The sequence below is a fragment of the Stegodyphus dumicola genome, chromosome 6, assembly GCF_044657685.1.
Source record: "Stegodyphus dumicola isolate Sdum_Otavi_A_Nest chromosome 6, ASM4465768v1".
In the NCBI taxonomy this organism is placed as follows: domain Eukaryota; kingdom Metazoa; phylum Arthropoda; class Arachnida; order Araneae; family Eresidae; genus Stegodyphus; species Stegodyphus dumicola.
In genome coordinates this window covers 214,271,696-214,295,053 of record NC_140773.1, presented here as the reverse complement: position 1 = coordinate 214,295,053, position 23,358 = coordinate 214,271,696, and the positions used below count along the sequence as shown (strand labels likewise).

Genomic DNA, 23,358 nt, shown 5'->3' with positions numbered 1-23,358 from the left:
GCGATTTTTTACGGCCCTCGAAACCGAACCCTTTCTATTAATAAACGGAGGTAAAGATCAAAACCCAACAAAAATAGGGAGGAAAAAAAAAAAAAAAAAAACTCTTGGACCAAACTAAAAACACTTGAACTTGAATTCCGGATGTCTTCAATACCCAAAATCTGATTCATACAACGTAGTGTGTTGCAGGAATTGCATAGAAGATTGACAATATTTTGTAATAATAAGCAAACCACATAATTGCTGTTGTTGTGCCTAATCTCATTTATCTGACCTAATCAGAACAAACCCACGAAGGATAGTAAGGAGTACAAGATTGCGTTCGTTATTTGCCTTGATCACCCTACAAGTAGCAGTTTGACTTTCTCAGTTCCGTCCCAGTTTTGAAGAGCACCCCGGGGAACAGGTCCGAGTCCACTCCTCTTCTCCTACTATCAACCTCTCGAGAGAAATTTCGTCTCGTATATTTTGAGTGCCCTCATGCCGCACAGGCGCTGTACATTTACAAGCATCCATGCCTTTTCCCGGATTCGAACCCTGACACTTCGGTACGCAAATCAGCGTCACTAGCCACTTTCCCGTCTTTGCAATACCACACAACTTTTCAGTTTAATTGAAGGAAGCCTATTTTCCTTCATAGTAAGCGGTAATTGAGTTTTCATTTTCAGAAATTTAAAAAATGAAGTCACTAAATGATTTGAGAAGTCTGATTTGTTGTCTTTGAAAATGAATCAGATAACTCCTTTGAAAGTGAATTCGCAGTTATTTTTTCAAATAATGAGTCTTGGGGGAAAATATATCCCACAGCCTGTATCGCGTATCACGAGATTATAAGGAAAAAGCGGTAACATTCTGGCATAGTATAAGAAACGCGAAATATGGCTTGCAGTGTGTTCAAAATAATTAACCATATTTTTTTTCAAAGAAAGGGAAACCTTTTTTAAGGGCAATAGCTCACATTCATGTTATTCATAGGCTAAACCACGAAAATTCCCATGCAGTTAGTACATTCACCATGATTTGAATTCATGTTGAACTAGCTGAGTTTAGAAGCTTCACCGCTTGGCCACAAGTGGCGCTGAAATTTTGAAACTTTTGTAATTCAGTTCTGTTAATTAACACGCCAACTAGTTTGGCTATAACTTCTTTTATTTTTTTATTCAATTTGGGGACTTCCTCTCTCTGTCTTAGAAATAGCGCCATAAGTCTAATGTGTAAAGCAAAAAATATGAAAGCAAACTTCTAATTTTGATTGGCTATAACCTCTTTTATTTTTATTTAATTTAGGGACTTCCTCTCTCTGTTTTAGAAATAGCTCCATAAGTCAAAACTGCGTCATTCAAATTTATCGTGCTATCTTACGTAACGCTCAATGCAGATGTCTCTTGCCCAATCAAAGTAATTATAAACCAAAACTTTTTTGCTCCTTTCCTTCTTCCTCTGCATTACTACTGAAACACTTTCTCTCTTTTCGTTTACGCTTTCATCCTGGGAAGACGCTGCTGCAGTCATCTATGTGCTGCCATGATCGCTTCTACCGCCATAGTATCAAAATTGTAAATGTTCTGGAAATAGGCACGATTGGGAGTGCCAAGTGAATTTTCGCCACAAATATGAGTTTAAATAAATATGGAATTTAATCCAATTCGACTGCTTCCTCTTCAAAATAGAAGGACGCTCTAAGCATCAAGTATATACGCTAAACAACATTGATAGATATCATATCTTGAGAGATATCATAGATATCATCGAGTATTCAAAATATGGTGTGCTATCATTACATACAGATATAAAATATAAAAGATGCTGTTGCGTGCGTACGGGTTCGTTATGAACTGAATACACAATTCCGATGAAAAATGAATAGAATTTATTATTATCACGATAAAATAAAACAAAATACTTAAGTTTCCTCATATATTCGTACAGTATTACAATATGTCACAGTAGTTGACTTTTAACTATTCAAACGTTCAACAGAATTTAATTCAAAACAGCTAGAGAAAGCTAATCCGCGAATTCGCTATAGTCAACAAGAGCAGTTTTCTAAACAGACTCTTAAAACAACTAAACTGACTTGCCAATGCCAATGATTATAAATTACGGAGTGCCTATAGTTCAAAAATAAACTGAATTGAGAGCTTTTCCTCCTTTTTATAAGCTTTTTAAAATTCGTCACGCGTTGCACTGCGGGGATAAAATAATTTTATTTACAATTCTAATAACATTAACTATTTAAATACCAAATCCGTAACAATACGATGACTTTGCTCTAAGCCAAGGTTTCTTAAACTGTGGGTCGCGACCCCCAAGCGGGTTGCGGGATCTGCAGCAGGTTTTAGCATTTTTGATATTTCTTTAACTTATTGTAATAATTTTACAATTACCAAATATTTTTACACAATGTATCTGAAAATAGATAAAGATAAGACAATACAAACAAGAAAAAACGAAAACGTTTCGACGCTAATATACACGTTCATTTTCTTTGCATGTGACGCTGTCATTTCGTCTGTTACTTATTTAAAATTTTTACATTCTTCTATGTCTTAAAATTAGAAATTAAAGTTAATGGCCTAAAACTGCAGTAGCATATTATAGTACAAGTGAAAAAATTGACAATTTCACTCACGTGTGTGTCGGATTTGCGCAATAATTATGGGCTCTCCCCAAAATTTTGTAAATATTATGGGGTCTTGGGGGTTGCGAAAAAATCTCAGTGATAAAAAGGGGTCGCGACTGAAAAATGTTTAGGAAACCCTGCTCTACGCGAACAGGCAACATCTAATTAAAGTTCCGCAGTTTCAGGATTTTCCCCCAAACCAGTGTTTTCGAGAACATTCGAGCATGTTACGTAACCGCTCCCATAAATGAAGAAGTCACGCCATTTTGCGTCAGAATGCTTCTCTCCTCCTGCGCTACAACCCATCTTTCCTTTGTTAGAGCAGTTATGACGTAGAAAGTCTAAATTTAATCGTACTTAGTTTAAATCGCTATGGAATACGTAATTTGGAGAATTTCATCTAAAGTAAAAATGATCTGCGGTGAGAATTGAAATAAAGATATGGAGTAGTAAAAAACGAAATCCTTCTGTGTCATCATTTCTGCTGTTTTCCACTCCGCCACGACAACACTCTAATCTGATGTAGTTATATCGTCAAATTTGGTAATTCCTGTGCCTGCATGCCAAAATAGTATATATATATATATATATTATTTTTCAGAAAATTGAGAGTACTAAGCTGAAAGACCTTTCTTGCCAGCTTATATCATATTAAAATAAGTAGAGAATTCCATTGGATTATTCCTGTTTTCATACATCATAACTTTAAAAAGACTTATTTTTCTGATTTGTCATGTAGTGTTAATTATGATTAAAACAGTCAACTGCTCTCTCCCATAATACCTTCATAAAAAACTTTATAAGATAAATGTTTCATATTTATATTACAAATAAAGAAAACCATGAAAGCCTTATGCAGCCACCTTATTGAACAGCTGGAAATATCAACTATCAGAACTTTTTAACGTAGGTCACGTGGCCATTCATAAGTCTGAAGACTTGAAAAAGGCTTTTAAAATTACTATCTCAATATTTTTGAAAAAATATACCGGAATCTTTGATCCAAAAATCCATGTTAATAAAAAATTATTTGATAGAATGCTAAACATAGATAGATAAGGTACAATCCATTAGAATACTTGCCGATGCAGCACTAATTTGAAAATTTTTCAAAAGTTTAAAATACTGTTTGAGCCGTAAAATTATCGATTTACCGAAAGAAAACAGAAAATAAAAAAAAAAAAATAATAATAAATTAAAAAAATAAATTTGAAATCTGTCAGATTTTATGTTACGCCCAAAGGCGAGGTTTTTTTTTTTTTTTTTTACGTTTTGTGTGTTACCTTGATTTATTAAATGTCATGTTCTTCTTCGCACTTAAACCATAAAATTCAATTCAACAGCAATATCACAAAATATTTAAGAGCATATCTTTAGAGTTTTCGATACACAGTCTCGCGCCCTGGAGATTTTTTTTTGGGGGGGGGGGGAGGGTACACTATTGTAACTGCTTGCTTTGAAATCGTCGAGTTTCATAATCAAAAGCTCATAAATGCTTTAAAAAATATGAAATAGATAAAACAAATTTCAAATTCCAAATTTGGGCTTCCAGCTGTTTATAACCGGGTGGAGACGTACGTTGTTCAAAATTTGATGGCTCTAGGTTGTTTTATCAAATGAGAAACATACACACAATTATTCAGATTCTTCATTATTTAATTTCTTTAAATATAATACAGAACTCTAATATTTGGTAGCAACAGTTTGAAAAGTGACTTGCCGTTTTCAGTTACAGTGAATCAACGCAAAATGCCAAAACGAAATTACGAACCCTTCGCGTCTAACGCCCTTTAAGCTAATAAAGAAATAGATACACATGGAATATAAATTAGCCTTCATTTATTGATTTATTTTATATTAATTTTTATACCAATATTGTGAGTTATTGATCCCAATATTGTGTGAGTTTTTTGTTCCAGTATTGTGAGTTCGATAGTGTAAGTTGCATAACCTTTACAGTAGTTACACTGTGAGTATGTTTAGCTCAGTTTCTTAAAGCTATGATTCACTCCAATATTATGAAGAGCTATTTGTGTTCATTTTGTTCTAAATTTAATAACTCTCAAAACAAGTTTTTGAATAAATATTTAGAAAATTACGATTATGAATGTTGTTCAATTATTTTCAGATCTTGAAGAAGATGGTAAAGAAGATGTGCCTATTGTCAAAAGATCCAATGAACATGTATTGAAAGTAAATGAAACAATTGAATACTACTGCGCCTCCGCAAGAGACGATAACTCTCAAGTCACATGGTGAGTTTTTTTAATAAAGAATTTATTGCATACTCACCTTATCTTTCTCTCACACAGTGCGAATGCAAATCACACAATACGAACGCAAGAAGGAAAAAGTCTTTAAGTAATATTAAATAGAAAAGGATTACTAAAACACGCAAATATTGTTTTAAACGGAGATTGTGAAAGAACTTGAATGATACATTCCCCTTCTTTTATTATCAGCTTTTATTTTATGATGGCTTGTCTGACTAAATGCAGTTAAAGTATCCTTTTAATGAACCATCATATTTGAAAGAATAATAGTAATTTTTATAAAAATCTTTTTAAAATATTTAAAATCTACATTTCTAAATTATTAACTATAATTAGAAGAATAAATTTTAAGAGTGGTAATGAATAGCAAGCTTTTTCTCATTAAGTTTATTGCAAATATTCGTATTTAATATTTGTAAGAGAAAACTCGAACATTAAACAGAGGTCACAAAATTGAAAGCCCGAAATTTTCATTTGGCAGTATATTAAAAAAAAATTTCTTTGCCCGAATGATATCAGTTTTCACACATACCAGTTGTAGCCTGACCATAGTTAGAGATCACAGACTTGTTTTAAATCGAATCTAATTATGTATTCTGATTCGATAAATATTATTTCTTGATGCACTGTGCTTAGAACTGTCATTTTTCTCTAGCATACAATCAAAATATATTCCGGTAAAAATGTTCGAGCAATCACAAACAAAAACAACCGCCAACTAAAAATTTTTAAAGGTGGTGATTAAGATGATTACTTTTTTCCCTTGTCGTCATGCAGCTTCTGATGGACAATGCTGGATTTCACTTTCTCCAATTTGTAAGGATTGTCTCCGTTGATAAAAATTTATCTAATTAAAAATGCTTTAGAAATAGAAACATGTTTAACTTTCTAGCATAAAAGCAATTTCAATATCACTCGATTTTCTGCCTTTTTTGCGCTTTCTTGAGACATTTGCTTTTTTTATTACTATCAAATTATTTAAGTTTTATTAAGTAAATCATTGAATTTAAGCATTATTTAAGTTTTATATAAAATTACTGCAATAATAAAAATACCGTGAAGCTTCTACGGTGACTACTTCCGGGAGATTACTAGCTCTAAAAGTAACCAGAATTTCTGAGAACATAATTTAAATAACACTAATGGAACATCATCGAAAGTCCTGTTCTCTAAGGCAGAATAGTCAGGCAAATAAGATTGATGGTATTCGTAGTTCGTTTCGGCTTCGGCTACCAGTAAGCGTGCTGACTTGGCATGGCCGATTTCGTCGTTTTGACCATGTTTAATGAGACAGAAGCCAGAAAGCTGGAAGAAGTTCGAAGTTAACAAGTGTGGAGAAGGAGTTTGGGATTGTTCAGAGCATCGTTTCGCTAAGCTGAAGAATGTTTCAAACTGCAAGAGCAGCTACCCTAGCGTTTAGCAGTGGTCATCCGCGAATAACAACAGCAGCGGAAGACTGTTATATTGTGATACCGGCGGCCAGTGCTTAAATTGCGCCGGAGCGCACCGAAGCCCTAGATAAGATGAGCTCCAGTACTTCTTTCTATAAAACTGAAGCACAATTTGAAGGGAAAAAATTTAGAATTCCTAACATTTTATTTTAACAATAAAATTTTATTAAAAATCGCTTATTAAATTTTAATTTATCTCTTTGCATTTTATTTAATCTTAATTATTTAATTACCTTACTCTTTAGTTATTTCAATAAGAAAGATTTAATTAATTATCTATAAAATCATAATCATAAGGTTTAATTAATTATCTATAAAATCATAATTCATTAATTATATAATAATTATTGATCAAATAGCAATTTGTAAACATTAATTAAATAGCTATTAATTAATATGATAATAATTAATTATTTAGTTTTAAAATTATTAATGAGTTTAATTGTCATTTTATTTATTTATTTACTCTTGTTTCCCTTTGCTGACGGTCTTCCATAGGACTCCGGCACTTCTAATTTTAGAAATTAAGCCCTGCCGCCGTCAGACAGGGAGAGATATCGCAGGGCACATACAACAGACTATTGACATCCGATATTACGTTTTACAGCAACCAGAAGCCTGCACAAACATGTTCTGTATGCACAATGACCATGTGTGTGCTATTAACGTCTGCTGATCGGAGACACGGGTTCCTGTATTGCTGGGAACATAATAACTGAATATAACAGGAGTGGGATAGAGTGCTCTTTACGGATGAAACCCTATTTAGTTTGACCAGAGATTCTGGGCATATACACATAATTCTGGAAAGAGAAGGGAACACGCAATAATCCTTCCAATATATCATCGAAAGGGATCGTTTTGGAGGTGCCGGATATGTCGTTTGGTGTGATATCATGTTTGGTAACCCCACTGACCTCCATATCTTCCAAAGATGTTTAGTCAGTGCAGTTCGCTATTGTACCTAAATTCTCTTGTCTCACGTGCATCTGTTTAGATGCTCTGTGTGTCGTGAGTTCTTCTTCCTAGTCGACAACGCTACACCTCATTGTACAATAGCTGTCGCCGAGCTCTTGAAAAGTGAAGATACTCAACGCAGATTGGCCTGAAAGCGCACTGGACCTAAATCTTGTAAAACATGTGTAACTTATCTTGTAAAACACTTGGGTTACACTAACAGCATTATACATATCAAACAGGTTACAGTCCTTTCTCTGGAGACACTTGACAGCATGTGGCCAGCCCTTCAACAATGATTCCGCAGCTAAATTGGCACTAAAAGAGGAATGAGCCGTGATGTCTCATCAGCTTCTTGACAACCTTTTTCTCATCATGAACACACATTATAACTATTGCATTGCAATCAGGGGTGATTATATACCCTTCTAAAGATTGGAGTTTTCTTGCTTGGGGCCTTTCACATGGACGTTTCTATCTTCTCCCAGTTATGCTCGGAGCTACCTTTTCAATAAAGTGCATTTTTATTCTTTTGATTCCTTATTTGGATGGGTTTGCTCATATATCCCATGCTATTCATCTTGAGGACATGGTATAATTTGGGAACACGTCTGCACAATGTTACATTAAAAAATCCGTCTCATCCTTAAACTTTGGGCACCGGTATAATACTTATTCCAAATACTTTACCACTATGGATTTCACAAACTAAGTTATTTTTACCTCTACCGCTATCGCCATTAAAATTAACTTAAACCTCTTTGCTTTATCTGTGTCCGTTATTCTTTATTTAAAATGATTTTGCATTTCAAAACCACAAATACATTTCAGTTTTTATTAGAACATGCCAACTTTACTTTCCCCCTTCCCGCCGCTCTCAGTCGTAAATTACCACAATCATATACTACTACGTGAGGTTTATTTTGCTTATTCAATGCTGCATGTCGGGATTTTTGTCAGTAATTCAAATTCTTCAATTTTGTGTTAACGATTGATCATCTATTTTAAGCCTGTGCATTCAGTGTGTTTTCATCGAAACCAGATGGTAACAAAACTAAACGGAAAATTGATCATGAAGATCAAAATTTCCGAGAAAAATGGGAATTGGATTATTTTTGCTGTGAAATAAAATATAAAATAATCTGTTTAAAAAAAACGACAGTTCATATTTACTAAAGTATCATAAGAAAATGGAGCCGAGGTGTATACAAGTCCCTTCTTGCTGATAACTAAAACTCAATCTTTTATCGAAGGTGATTCTAATGTTTAAGTAAAGCTGTTGAAACTGTTTGCCCTGGAAATGTGAAGTTTTTCTAAGAAAGCTCTTGCTCTCAGAAGATCGTTGTGTAAAGAGTTCTGATTTGGTCAGCAGTGTAAATGATCAGATCAAAACAAAATCGCCTACTTTCCGAAACCTTTTCCATTGCCTGTGATGCGAGTATGGACACTGGAGAACTGGAGACGTAGCTCAGTTAGCTATGTCTCTTCATACTTGGGACACAGATTTCAGCATTTTTGGGGAATTACTGGACCTAATCGATGTGTGGCCCTACCATAGGGCAAAATATATTAACGTTTATGAACTTCTGCAAAAATAAAATCTACCTTTATCAAAATTGATTTCTGTAGCACTAGATGAAGCGCTTTCAATTGACCGGGAAAACATTGGCTTTCCCGGTCATTGAAGCCACAAAACCATTAGGTTATTGCCACGAAACCATAGGGTTTCGTAGCATTTCTACGAAAACAACGAAATGAAATTTATAGCGGACCCAAGATTCATCATACATATTGCTATGTACCTCAAGATGTTATATACGAAGGTAATAAAGATGGAAAATATGTTAACATCTATCAAAGAAAATTATCAATTTAGTAAGATTTGAAGGCTTAATCAGCCTTCTGGCTGATTAAGCCAGAATTTGAAGGCTCTCTCAAATTTAAAGGTTTAATCAGCCTTCAAATTCAAAATCAGTTCTCTGCTTTCTTAAGTAAATTAGACAGTAAATATTTCGGTTTGTCTCACTATACCGAGGTATGCTGTGTAACCAACCTGCTCTAAGGTTGTAGAGACATTGTAGTTTTTTTTTTTTTTTTTTTTTTTTTTTTTTTTTTTTTTTTAAGCAGGATTCAGGAAAAATGAGCAATGCCTTCGTCGGGACTAGATTCCCGGACCTTCCGATACGCACCAAGCGTGCTGACCACTACACCACGAAGGCATGCTAAGAAGGTGGGAGAAATACCTTATTCTTAAAGGTTCTTAAACGATTCTGTGACTTGAAAGAAAAGTATGCTACTTATTAATACCAAAAATCAAGACACAAGTTTTTTTGCTTCCTTGTACGAAGTAAAAAGGAAGTATTGTAATCGCGAAAAGTTTCAGGCAGCATATTTCAACGAAAATATCCATTTTGACCGCTATCGAATGCAATTTAACGATGTTTTTGCGTGATATCTGTACGTAAGGACAGAATAAAATACTCTTTTCCTTCAAAAAAATTATAAAACTGCTTTAAAATTAATTCTGAAGAGAATTTTTCGTGGCGTCTGTACGAACGTATGTACGTACGTGCGTGCGTACGTACGTACCTCGCATAACTCAAAAACGAGTAGCCTCAGAACGTTGAAATTTTGTATATAGGACTGCTGAACGCTGCTCAAGTGGACTGCCGCCCTTAACTACGGTATTTGTTTCCACTTGGCAGATGCTGTCTAATCATGACTCGCTGATCCGACAGCATTTATTATTTCAAAATTTTAGGTTTCATAATCACTCATTATTTTACATAGGTTTTTAGTATCTATAACTGCCTGGATGTTAACTCAAGTTCTAATTTAACTACTAGGCTGCTAACTATACTACACTACTTTAACATGGGCAATGTTGCTATAATTCCTTTACACTACAATACTACTTCAATGTTTTACACTAGACCACACTACATTTTACACTGAGTACTATACATTGTAACAATATCATATATAAATGCAAGGCATAGAAGAATATATTAATGCTAGACATAGAATATCCTATATAAATGCAAGACATAGTAAACCTGGTTATAAATATAATACGATAATATTAGATCATTTTTCTATCGCACAATTTGGAGTACAATACAATGCCTACGAAACTTTACACTCTAGTACTATAAGCTACAAAAGTACAAACTCGGCTAGAATTGCATTTTACATTGGGTACATTACATTGTGATTCTATTATATATATGTACAAAATTTACAAAATATAAAAGCATTAAAGTCGCATAACCTCATACTACTACTTATACAGATATACTGAACAATTACTGTAAATACAGTAGCTCTATATCTTGATTACAATTCACACTGTACTAGTTAGCCATATTATTGCAAAATTAAGAAATAATATACAATGTTAATCAAACCATACACTGTTATTCATTATTGATGCAGGTACCCAAAGATAATACTATAAATGAAAAATGCTAAGGTTAGGTTACAATACACTTTTCAAAACCATTCCTAGTTAGCAAATAGTGGAACTACCAATAACATGATTTAAACATTGATATTTCAAGCATAAAGCATAATCCAATTTATATTCTGCACTCTAAATTAAAAAAAATAATAATAAATAAAAAATAATAAAAAAAAATTATTATTATTATTATTATTATTATTTTTGGTAACAATAGGTTATGCCTCCATCTATGCTGAGTAAATAAATAAATATAATTTTGCCAATGATGGAATAGAAACAATTCAACAATGATACAGTTATATAACTAGTAATTTTTACAATACGTTTTATTAATTCTTTCAGTTATGAGACTTATTAATTGTAGGGTAATCTAAAAGTCACAAAGATGTGTACAATGAAAAATTAAGAATCTATACACCAATGTGGTTAAATCACACAAACATTGAACAGTTCAAGGTTCTGCAGTGGTAATAAAGCTAATGTTATGTCATTCACAAGGAAGTCTTTACCCTAAGATGATCCTTTAATTGTGAGCGTACAAGGTACAGATGTGTGCAGTAATTGTCAATTATTCTGAAATGTTCGCTCTGTTTATGCCTGCATGACTCTGTGCACAGTACAGGGTGATTATAATTAAAGTTTAAGTTTCAAAACGCTATAAAAAAAGAACCACTGATGAAAATGATGTGAAATTTGAAAGGAATGTTATTGAAGAAGGCGGAACGAGTATGGCAGAAGAAAAAATTTAGTTTCAAAAGTTAGCAACAGATGGCGCTGTAAGCGGCAGAATCACGACGAGAAACGAGAAATGTTTCGTAAAACAACGGCTAAGGTGGAAGTTACACATTAAAACGCATTGACAAATTAGAATTGTTGAATAATTTTATTTGCATGACTGTACATATCACATCGGAAGGGACAAATCGGTTGGTTTCAAGAGTTTTGCGGCGGCATACCGCATAAGAACCATTCATCAAAGAAGTTCGGAACTGTCGCAAAACATGTTCAATATGATGTCCACCGTTGTGTGCAACAAGTTGAAAGCGACAAACAGCATGTTCCACAACGGATCGCAGTGTCTCCGGGGTGATGTTTAGAATGTTTTGCGAAATGCGTGCCTTTAATTCCGCTAAATTTGCAATTGGAGCATGGAACACAACATCCTTCAGATATCCCCACAACCAGAAATCACACGGAGTAAGATCAGGCGATCGGGATGGCCAGGCTGTAGGGAAATGACGGCTGATAATTCGAGCATTTCTGAAATGGCGCCTCAGCAGCTGCTTCACGGGATATGCAATGTGCGGAGGAGCGCCATCTTGCATAAAAATGATTTCATTCACACATCCACGCTGTTGCAGAGCTGGAATCACGTGGTTGCGCAAAAGAGACGCATACCTCTGACCAGTGACGATTGCGGTAACAGGACCGGAAGCACCCGTCTGCTCGAAAAAATATGGTTGTAGGATGACTAATGCCGTAAAGCCACACCATACCGTGACCTTTTCAGGATGAAGTGGTACGGGGTGCGTTGCCAGTGGATTTTCTGTTGCCCATATTCGACAATTCTGGGTATTCACGTATCCTGTCATATGGAAATGGGCTTATGGTCATATGGTCATATGGAAAGTGGATAATGAATGGCCGTGGAAAATTTCCAACGTCTCCCTAGCTGTCAGGTCAGAAGGAAGCAACTCCTGCACATGGCCAATTTTGTACGGATAGCATTGCAGGATGTTTCGTACCTGTCGTTTCGAATTTTTGCATCATTTTCTTTAGACCTACGACACTCATTGGACCAACGCCTTCTTTTATACCCTTCAGTGTCCTGAATTTTTGCAGAGCTACTCTTGCACAATCATCATTCTTGTAATACAGCTTTACCAGCAGAGCGCGGTCCTGCAGTGAAACACCCATGGCGAATGCCTGAGTCGCGAAATGAGGAACAGCCTGGTACCTGGCGGCTTTATAACACTGAAATTTAACTAACATTTTAATTTACGTCTTCTTCCGCTTGCAGCGCCATCTGTTGGTAACTTTTGAAACTAAATTTTTTCTTCTGCCATACGCTTTCCGCCTTCTTCAATAACATTCCTTTCAAATTTGACGTCATTTTCATGAATGGTTCTTTTTTTATAGCGTTTTGAAACTTAAACTTTAATTATAATCACCCTGTACTTTAATACCTCATTCAATTTGCGTTTAGCAATACTATTCTTGCAGATTGTTTCGGCCCATTGTGGCCAAAATAAATCACTTGGTCTCCTCGGGTGATAATGTTTGGTGGATGCACAATGGAAGAGATAGTGATCTGGATCACCTACCTCTCCACATTCACAGAATTCTGTTCCGCTTAAGTGGAACCTCTTTAAATAGGTAGGGAATGGTCCATGTACAGAAAAAAGTGGGTCTGTGCACCGTTCGTGACTTTTGCTACAGTTCCCACTTTTGGAAAAAAAAGAGTAGGTCCTTCTACCCGTGGGTGCTGAGTCCCACCTTTCCTGCCACTGGCATAATAAATTTTCAAGAGTACTTCTCTTGAGATAAGAGGTTGGGAGTTTCACAGGATATTCTCTCAGGCTTTTATCATTTGCTGCCGATTTGGCAAGCTCATCTGCCTTTTCATTGCCTGTGATGCCCACAATATAGGACTGCTATAACATGTAGATGTGCACCTCTATTTTGGTTGCAATCGGCCGCACCAAACGTATATAAATATATTTATATATATATCCACTCTGTTAGCCGGCTCAGTAATCTCAGTTTCTTTACTCTTATATGTTTGCAAATTGTACATTTTTTGCTTTAAAAATGATTAAATTATGTAGTTTTTATCTTCCGGTTAAGGATTTTATGCCTTTAGTAAATCTGTGTGCAATATTTTAAGAATTATCAGCAATTTTAAAGTTGTTTAATTGCCCCTAAGCCTTTTCTAATGGCAGCCATTGATGTTTACATTTGAAACAGGAGACTAGTGGATTTGTTGCCAATCTAGAGAAACTTAGCTTCGCAACAACAAAGATAACACATTCATTTATTATTGCCAATTAAATCATGCTTAATTCTTTCTGGAATTTTTTCGAGGAAATAAGTGTTTAAGATTTACTTCGTAATTTTTAATACAGATATTTTGAGTTTTTATGTATTTTTACCTTCTCGCGAAGTGAGAACCGAATTAATTAAATGAGAAATACTCAATCGTCTGTGAAAAACTGTTTCTTTTTTGTTTTGTTTGCTTAATTTATTTTATACATCATTCTAGCTTTATTATAGTATTTGAATAGAACATGTGGCAACGATTAGATAATTCTATTCTTTAAATGATATAAATTTTGTGCATTATGAGTTATAATATGAACGAAATATAATACTGTTAAGTAAGTCTAGCGCCAGAGTGTCGCTATGGTAAACAAAGTGAATTTTAAAGAATGCATTTATTCTATAGTGGTTTATGCGCTGTCGGCGAAATAGGTTTAATATCAATCTAATAAGTTTAAATGAAATGCAAGAAAAATTGCGTATAATTTAATATTCCGTACAAGGAAGTCATGTGGCGTACACATCAGATTTTTTTCTAATCCACTACGGTTGCAACATTTACCCTTCATGGTCTATATAAACAAAATATTTAATCGATTTAAATATCAAACTCTAAGGTAAAGATCAGATTATTACGAGCAACTGTGACCAAGTTAAATCATTCAAATATATGCTATTTCTTTGGAAACTGAAAAAGGAAGATATGACGCACTTTCCGACATGCAACATGAATAAATCAAGTGTAGTGAAACTACATCGTATCAAAAATACCCGGAGAAAAAATTCATTTTTAGAACATATAGTTTGAAACAAGGTTTTCAAATTTTAAATCTTTGGAATACAAGTTTTCATTGTTTTCCTTAGCTATAGAATTTAGAATCAGTACCCAATCATATGAAAATGGAAGTAATCGAGATCTAGTGCGATTCAGATTTGAAGGTAAAAATCAGAGAAGCTGGAATGCCTGAATTTTACAAATATTTGCCTTAAAAATTTCGCATATGATATTATTTCCATGCTTGGTAATTTATCGGTGCGAGAGTTTTTTACGCTTACGAAAGAAAGCAAATCTTCTATCAGATCCATAGTTACTGGCATTCACCTTGGGTCAGTTTTGAAGTAATCCCTGCGAACAAGATTTTCTCCGAAGTAGGAAGGTAGCAGAGAACAGATATCAAGTGACAGAAAGAAGATACTAATTTTTACAACTGTGCATCTTCTATTTTATTTTCAAAATAAATCTATATTTCTATTAAAAACTGAATTTTTTTCCCGGCCCACATAATTTCAGACCTTGTTAAACTGGCCCGTGTTAGCTTTCGAGTTTGACATGCTAGCTCTTAAGTACATTTTCCTTAAATCCGTACAATAGATTGAAGATTTCGATGAGTGTTTTTATTAAAATAGAAGTTCAAACTCTTTAAGACAAACATGGATTTGTTTATAAGTATTTAAAGAGAAATTATGATATTTATCGTTAAAATTTAAAAAAAAAATTATAATTTCAAAATTGTAATTTTTGAGTTTGTATTTTAAAATAATTAGTAGACGGGAAAAAACTTAATAATTTTTTTTTTTTTTAATTTGGAAAATTGAAGCTTAGAATTCAAGAAAATTTTGTCAGCTTCAAATAAGTTTTGGAACAGATTCCTTTTTTCCAAGAAGCTAAAATGATCTACATAAGATTTCCAGTAAAATGCGTAAAACCATTCTGTATAGCACCAGCCTCAAGCTGAAGATAATTTTTTTCAAATTCTGTAAACTTAAAACAAATTGTTTTGCATTTCTATAGGTGCTTCTTAACTATGAAATCAAAATACGTAAGCGTTATTTTATTTTGTCTCTTGAAGAACAAAGTTTATATGTGCATACATAAAAAATTAATTTAGAATTAGTATACGTGTTATTCAAGTAATTTGTATTTATATATTACTAATTCTTTGCTGAAATTTTACAAGGATTTTTGAATACAATATTGACTGTGTAAATCCTCCTTAACGCGACCTCCAATCGTCCTAGACAATTCTGGTATTCTGGAGGTTGTTGCGATAAAGAAATTATGCTTTTTTATGTTCTTAGAAAAAATGGTCAATTCTAGAAATGATCTTCTTAAGAAGGTGGTCTTTTTGATAAAGTTCGCTGTATTTGCAAGAATGTTTGGTTATAATGTATTTTGGCTTAGGTGTACTTATGATAATATTTTAGTAAATCATTTAGTAATAGAGGTTAAATTATAAAATCTGTTTAGAATATAGTAACTTTTATTAGGGGTGCAATATTCAACCGCCTTCAGTACATCTATAAAGTTATTCTACTAGAACTGAGAAAATATGATTAAATGCTACTAAGTTTTGCAGAGTCTCAGGTAACTTTAAACACTTAAAATATTAAAAAAATAAAACAAAAAATACGACATAGAAAGCACATAAATGTAGAATTTCACGACAACCAGTCCCGAGTTAGTAAGACTGCCGAATACCGTATATAAACTGCTTTATGAAAATGGAAGTAGCAGAAAACTACACAAGAGTTATTAAATCTTTGAAATTTTACAATGCGTCAACTTGACGCTAACAAACTTCACCTCTGTTGGGCGGTAACTGAAAATTCAAGTAACTAAACTCAAAATTTGAAGATATTAACAAACGATAAAACTAGACTACAGAGCTTAGCGAGATACTTTAACTTAAACCCCCTTCGAAGCTAGTGGTTGCAAATAAATGCAATTAAGCCACTTAACCAGCAAGAAGCAAAGTTACCTACTGCAGAGACGGCGTCTAGAGCCCAACTCTCCCTTTCTCCTACAGAAAATCGGCTTTTAAGTACTTTCTACGAGTACGTACAAAGTAGAAATTTGCATTCTTTTACGCGCGCTATTCTGGCACTGACAATTAGGAGAATGAAAGGCTTATAGAAAAGTTTAAACTTAAACTTTAAATTGTTAGTTAAAATAAATATAAATACCTACTCAGTCTGGGTTTAGATTCCCCAAGATGATCTGATCTGCATGCCTGTGGATGTTTTTGCGAACAAGAAACACGGATTACACTTGTTCGTGTAACATAAATACAAGACAGTTTCCCTTAGAAAACCCTCCACGAAGTCAGCCCCTTTCTCAGGCAGATAGCCTTCGCATGCCGTGGCATATAATAAGTTAAACAGACAAGCATTCAAATCTCGAATGAAATGCTAATTGAAAATTTCAAAATGCCTTTTTCCCCCCTTTCTGATAAATGGTTTAAATGGTTTTATTATAAAGGTAATCATCTATTACTTCATACAATATTCGCACAAACAGCTTTCAACCCATAAAATCTCATTAGTGTTATATTAATTGATAATTTTCAATCAACAAGGGTAAACCAGAATTAAAAGAACAACGAGTTTAAAGTTTATTTCTACTTTGCGTTTATGCCTTCAGCGTAGGCTATATTTTCTCATAAAAAAATTTTTTTTTTAACTATTTTGTATGCCAATTTTAAGAAAATGTGTAGCAACACCCAACCCAAGCTGCAAGCCTTGGAATCTACCAGCTTTAATTGCAAACGATCTCGAGTGAGAATACCTCTAACTATTTCAGTAGAAAAATATATAATATTGTTGTGATATTTGTGAACAGTGAAATTTTGTGTTTTTATAGCATAGAGCGAATGAATATAGCTAGTTAAAATACAGCCTGTTAAAAATAAAAAGCATATTATTACAGTGAAATTATAGCATTTAATTATTTATTTAGAAGAAAAAAATTACAGTGAAAGAACAACAAGCATATTTATTTGCTATTACAATTTTCATTTTCAGGTACAAGAACAGTCGTCGAATTTTAGAAAATTCCGACTCCAATGTCATAATTTCTGGCCTGAATCTGATCATTCAGGATGCTCAAGAGGATGACGCTGGGGAATATATGTGTACTGTAGACACTCCTTATGTCACAGGATATATGGATATAGGAAGAATATTCCGATTAAACGGTAAGTTTCTGTTGCAAGCATATACTGGGCAACATTTTAACAGCCATAAAATTATAAAAAAATTAAATAACTAAAGCTAAAATTCAGAAATTTAATTCAAAATATAAAATTTTTTCTCTATATACAATTCTAAAAATGAACTTTTTTTTTTTTCTTTTCCCCCTGTGGGGGGAAGATGGCCAACTTACTGACAAAATAGCTCTGTCATCGAATTTGTATTTAGTTTCAATCAATGGAACGATATTGATGAGTCAGCTTATCAAGAGGCAATAAGTATATATGTTACTATTACAAATGATAAAACAAGTTGATTAGTCCATGATTTGTCATCAATAATAATCTAACACCATAGATTAATGAGTCGCCAAACAGAGATAGTGGTTAACGACGCTAACTGCCGTACCGAAGGGCTCGGTTTCGAATCCTGGAGATGTGTCTGTGTGTATGTATGGTAAAGTGTGTATAGTGTATAGTGTCTGTGGGGCATGGGAACACTCTAAATATGCGGCGAGCTGAAAGTCCTCTCGAGAGGCTTGTGGTAGGGGAAGAGGGGTGGGAGACCTTTGGACCCATCTTTCCCATCATTCCTCAAAATTGCGGGCAGAACTGAGCAAAGTCGTACTGTCGTCTGCATGATGCTCAAAGCTCTTGCCAGCAACAGGCGAAATCTGGTACTCCATGCTACGATGAATTTCGTGGACTTGTGCTGATGTTACTGTCACAACAGCAACGTAAATGAATGAATAAATGATAATTTATGGTAATTATTCTTATTTTTTACGTTTAAGACCAAAACGTGTTGGTCTCTGTATCTGTTTTCTCCGCGACGTTTTAGTTCGCGATGTTTTTGCCGCAATGTTTTCGGCTGTAACCACTGTGGGAACTGTAACCACTGTGCGCTATGTGAAATAAAGGGTAAAGTTAACCCTTCTTAACTTGTTTGTCTACTCATTGTACATACGAACGTAGCTTGAGTAAGCTCCCTGTTCCCACTCAGGATTCCTGGTGATGTTTCCATAATCAGTTATAAGGAGACTTTACGCGTAAAGTCTCCTTATAACTCCTGACAACTTTACTGCGTAAAATAGCTGTATATAAAACAGCCATTTTTACAAATATCCGGCGTTCTTTCGTTATTATCAAATATATTAATAAATTATTTGCCTTTCTGTTAGAAATACATTCATATCTCTACATGAAGAAAAACAGTTTCAGAAATTTGCTTGATTTATAAGATTTTAATCTTACAAGATTTGCTGTTTTGAAATACGAGCTTTTTCTCCTCCCCCTCAACATAATAACTCTTTTAAACAAGGACGGATATGTTAAGGGCATTAATATTCAAATGATCTACTATTTCAAGCATGTGTGACAATTCACACAGTTTTTTCAAAATATCGCAATTTATTTAAAATACTTTAAAGCGAAGAAAGAAAGAGAAATGAAAGCTGGTGGCCGAACAATGAATGTAATCATAGTAATCTGTATAAAATTTTCCTTCGTCGTCAGTTTTGATGGTTTTGATGTAATTCAAGGAATGAATCAGCTGCTTGAGAAAGCGTGATCTACAAATTATGTCAGCTGTCACTCTATTATTAGAACACCTTTTGAACCACAAGCGATTGCTGTAAAAATATACGTCAGTGAAGTTTTAACTTCTGCTTCGAAAATGACGCTTGTCATCATTTTTAGTTCTAAATCGAAAAAAAGCATCTTTGATTCTCAAATGCATTTTGAGAGCTTTGTGTTATATTTGTTCTCTCTATTTAGATGGGTTTTCGAATTTTACTTTCATGACGCGTTTTCTGATTTTCTTTGCACTTATTACAACACGTAACATTATTTTACTGAAATTTCCATTGAAGTCTTAACCAAGTGGGAAGTTTTCTATAGACCATCCTTACATTTGGGGTGCAAAAACACTCTGTTGAAAAAAAAAAAAAAAAAAAAAAATGCTCCAAGAGAGAACTGAGCCATAACTACTCAGCACTAGTATAGTGTTCGAGTAGATAAACAAATGACCAAAAACTGGGGAGAAAAAAGCGTTTTATTTATGAGTAGCAATACAAAGAATTAGTAGGTGGCAAAGGACCCTTGGCAGCTATACAAGCCGATACGCGGCTGGGCATGGAGACTATTAAGTTGCCAATGTTCCTGAGGTAGATTATGCCACGAATAGAGCAACTGGTCGGTGTGTTGGAACGTATTTGTATACGGCTAAAATTAGCGGCCCAGTATGTCCTAAATATTTCGATAGGCAAGGTCTAGAATTGTTACAATATTAGTTACATATTCCAAACATGTTCGTTAGGCGAGGTCTGGAAACCTAGCAGGCCAGTCGAGGACATTAACGTGTCGAAGGCATTGTTGTGAAAATTGTGCTCTATATGGCCGAGCGTTTCCCTGCTAGAAAACAAAACCTGGATGACCTGCTAGAGGGTCAGTACAATCGGCTGCAAATTGTTGTCAACGTACTTGCGAGCAGTTAAAGTATCTCGCAACATGACAAATGGTGAAGGGCTGTCCTAGTTAATCGCTCCCCAGACTGTCACAAACACCCTGTAAGATAGGCTAGACTGTCACACCCTCTACACTCAATAACAAATGGTAAATTGGACCACTCACCTCTCCGTCTCCAGACACGTCTGCGGCGGTCGTCAGCACAGAGAGAAAAGCATGATTCGTTGCTGAAGATCCCATTTCTCCAACAGGACACTGTCCAGCTTGAGCGAGAGCGGCACCATGCACGACGACGCTGTTTATGGTGGAGTGTCAGAGGTCTAGATCTGAGGCCAGCGTCACCTAGTTTTCTGCGAATCGTGTCTTCTGCAATCTTCTGGGTATCCTGGCATCCCTGGGATTCGGCAAATGGCATTGAATCGACGATAGCGTAATTGTTGGTGCGGACGGGGCATCTATTCTAATTGTGCGAACAAATCTTGAGCATTAGTGGCCCCAGGATATTCCGAGCCACTAATGGCGGCTGACTACGACTTTGCTAAGCCACTGGTTACAGCAAAGGACAAGGACCATATTGCATTGATCAATATGCCTGCCATTTCGCCTGTTCGACCGAACGGCCTCTATTAGCCTTATGATGCGCGCTGTCTCAAAGTCTGAGAACTGCTAGTAACGCCATTGAGTACGTTTTAAAGGCATCTTCTGTTACAATGTCGTGTATTCAAGCCGTCAGCGCGATTGTAAATGCTCATCACTCGTCGCACATGCCCTTCTACGTTCTACCAGCTGCGTAATTCAGAAGCGCGTCGTATCGCTCCACACTTCTGGTGTTGCAAGTTTAACCATTTACACAGCTCCACCAGACCGTATTTGCATGCCACGTTTCGAAATTGTGGATCAATTTTTTCTGGGTGAATATAATTTTTTGCAGGCCAAGTTATAATGTCATCAGAAAAACACGAGGCTTTTCAGCGTTTATCGGGAACCACTACAAAATCTAAGTATCGATTGAATTTTAACTCAGGATTTAAAGCAAAGGGGTAAGAAAACACAGAATTACCGAAGCCATCTTCTCGTAGTTAATGTCAAGTTTAGTCAGCTTCACGTCAATAGGAACCGCATTGTAAAATTCAAGAACATTCTAGAGCTGCGACTATATTCTTATATCTAGTTGCAACTATTTAATTATTGCTTTAAAATGTAGAAAAATTAAATTGGAATATAAATAAACATTTAAATAAAGTAACAGGAAAACATTCTTGACATAGTGAATTTCTTTTTAACTAGAAAAGAAACATTTTAGTTTTCCTGTCTTTCTATTGATTATAATTTTCAAATGACTTTTATCGTGTAATTTTACACCAAAAAAAGATTTTGGGGTCTTTTCAATAATATAAACTCTTTATTCGGGGAACAACTAACGCAGTAATTTGAAACATAGAACTAACGATTTTCTTTAGTTTTAATTCAAGAGAAAACAGCTCGCGCTTTCGAAGACATTGTACTTATACGAGATACAAAATTGTTTTGTAAGTAATTTATTAAGTTATGAGGATTTTTGCTTAAAAATTACAGCTTAGCTTTTCCACTCAGTAAAAGGCACGGACATCCTATGACAATGATTCTTAACCTGGGGTGCGTGCTCCTTTGGAGACGCGAGAAAACATTTTCAGATGTGTGACAGAAATTTCTAAATTTTTCATTCAAATTATTTATTGTCTGACTACCTTCAGAAGTAACAAATGCTACGTAGAAATTTGGGACGAAATTGACGATAAAATTTGGACCCAGAAGAATTTTCCGAGAGTCTCCCAATGGGCATCCTAAAATAAGAGTACGAAGAAACATACAAATAAATAAGTAAAACAGTTAAAATATTCACAAAAAGAGAAACATGAAATGATGTCGCTGTAAATCTATTGTATGAAAACGAGGGAAATAGCAAATCAGAAAATGCAGAACCAAAATCTACATGCCTCCTTCATTGATGAAAACCGATGAGCCGAATCACGCTCTTTTTTCTATGATTGTTGTTGCAGCCTTATGCTATCCGAATAATATGTGTTAGAAATTCTGGAGAGCAGCTCATATATTTTGCGTTATGCGATTTTTTCCTCTTTCGTTTGGAGAAATTTAAATATTTTGTTTTCTTTGTGCTTTGGATCTCGTTCTAATGTTCTAATCAAGCAAAATTTATCCGATGATGATTACGTAAAAGTTGTAGAGACATTAGGTATCTTTTGGAAGCAGGCAAGATGAAAAATTAGCAAACGACTTCGCCGGGAATCGAACCACTGACCTCTGGAATACCGGCCCAGCGTGCAGTATTGCCACTGCTCGCGTAATGAATCGTTGAGTTTTTTAATTAAAAATTCGTGAACGCTGTACAAAATATGAAGCAGATAATAAATTCTAAATTCAAAATTCGGGTTTCCAAGTGTCTATATTCGGGTGGAGGAATACGTTGTGCAGAATTTGATGGCTCTACGTATGGTACGTATGTTTTCTCACAATGCGAGAAACATTCATGCATATTCTTCATTATTTAATTTGTCTAAATATAATACAGGACGATAATATTTGTTGGCAAGAATCTGAAAAGGAATTCAAAGCTTTTTTTAGTGATTCGACACAAAATGTCGTTTGGAGACCAAGGAGATTAGTATAGAAAACGTTTTGTAAATCCATCTTAGTAAGAAAACTGAACACTGATAATTGTGTTTAATAATAAAGCTAAAAAAAAAAAAAAAAAAAAAAAAAAAAAAAAAAAAAGCTTAGTAGGAGTGAGTGTAACAGAAGACTGGTAGACTACGAGCTCAGCAAAATCGTAAAAAACCATAACAAACCATTTTGGGTGACCGTTAAAATCTGACCGTCATTTTTTAAAAAATAAGATGAAGGGGTAAAATATCAAAAAGTACATACACTTTTTTGTTCATATGGTTTGGTTGTTTTTTTGTGTGTAGTGTAATTTGAGCGCAACTCTTTTGTGTCATAAGACGAGCTTCGCTCGTGAGGCGGGCCGGACTTCGTCCTAAATAAACAAAAACATAAATATACATTATTTTAATACAGAGTTTATATTTGAAAGATAAATTAAAGATATTATGGGAAGTCG

General features: G+C 34.6%; 1 protein-coding gene across 1 annotated transcript in view; it reads left to right on the top strand.

Annotated features, from left to right (window-relative positions):
• LOC118193285 (neuroplastin-like) overlaps positions 1–23,358 on the top strand; it is a 155,264-nt gene that overhangs the window by 17,257 nt on the left and 114,649 nt on the right. Inside the window, exons 3-4 of the mRNA XM_085819499.1 lie at positions 4,752–4,878; positions 17,608–17,780. Of these exons, the coding sequence (XP_085675625.1) occupies positions 4,752–4,878; positions 17,608–17,780 (300 nt within the window). The remainder of the gene's footprint in view (positions 1–4,751; positions 4,879–17,607; positions 17,781–23,358) is intronic.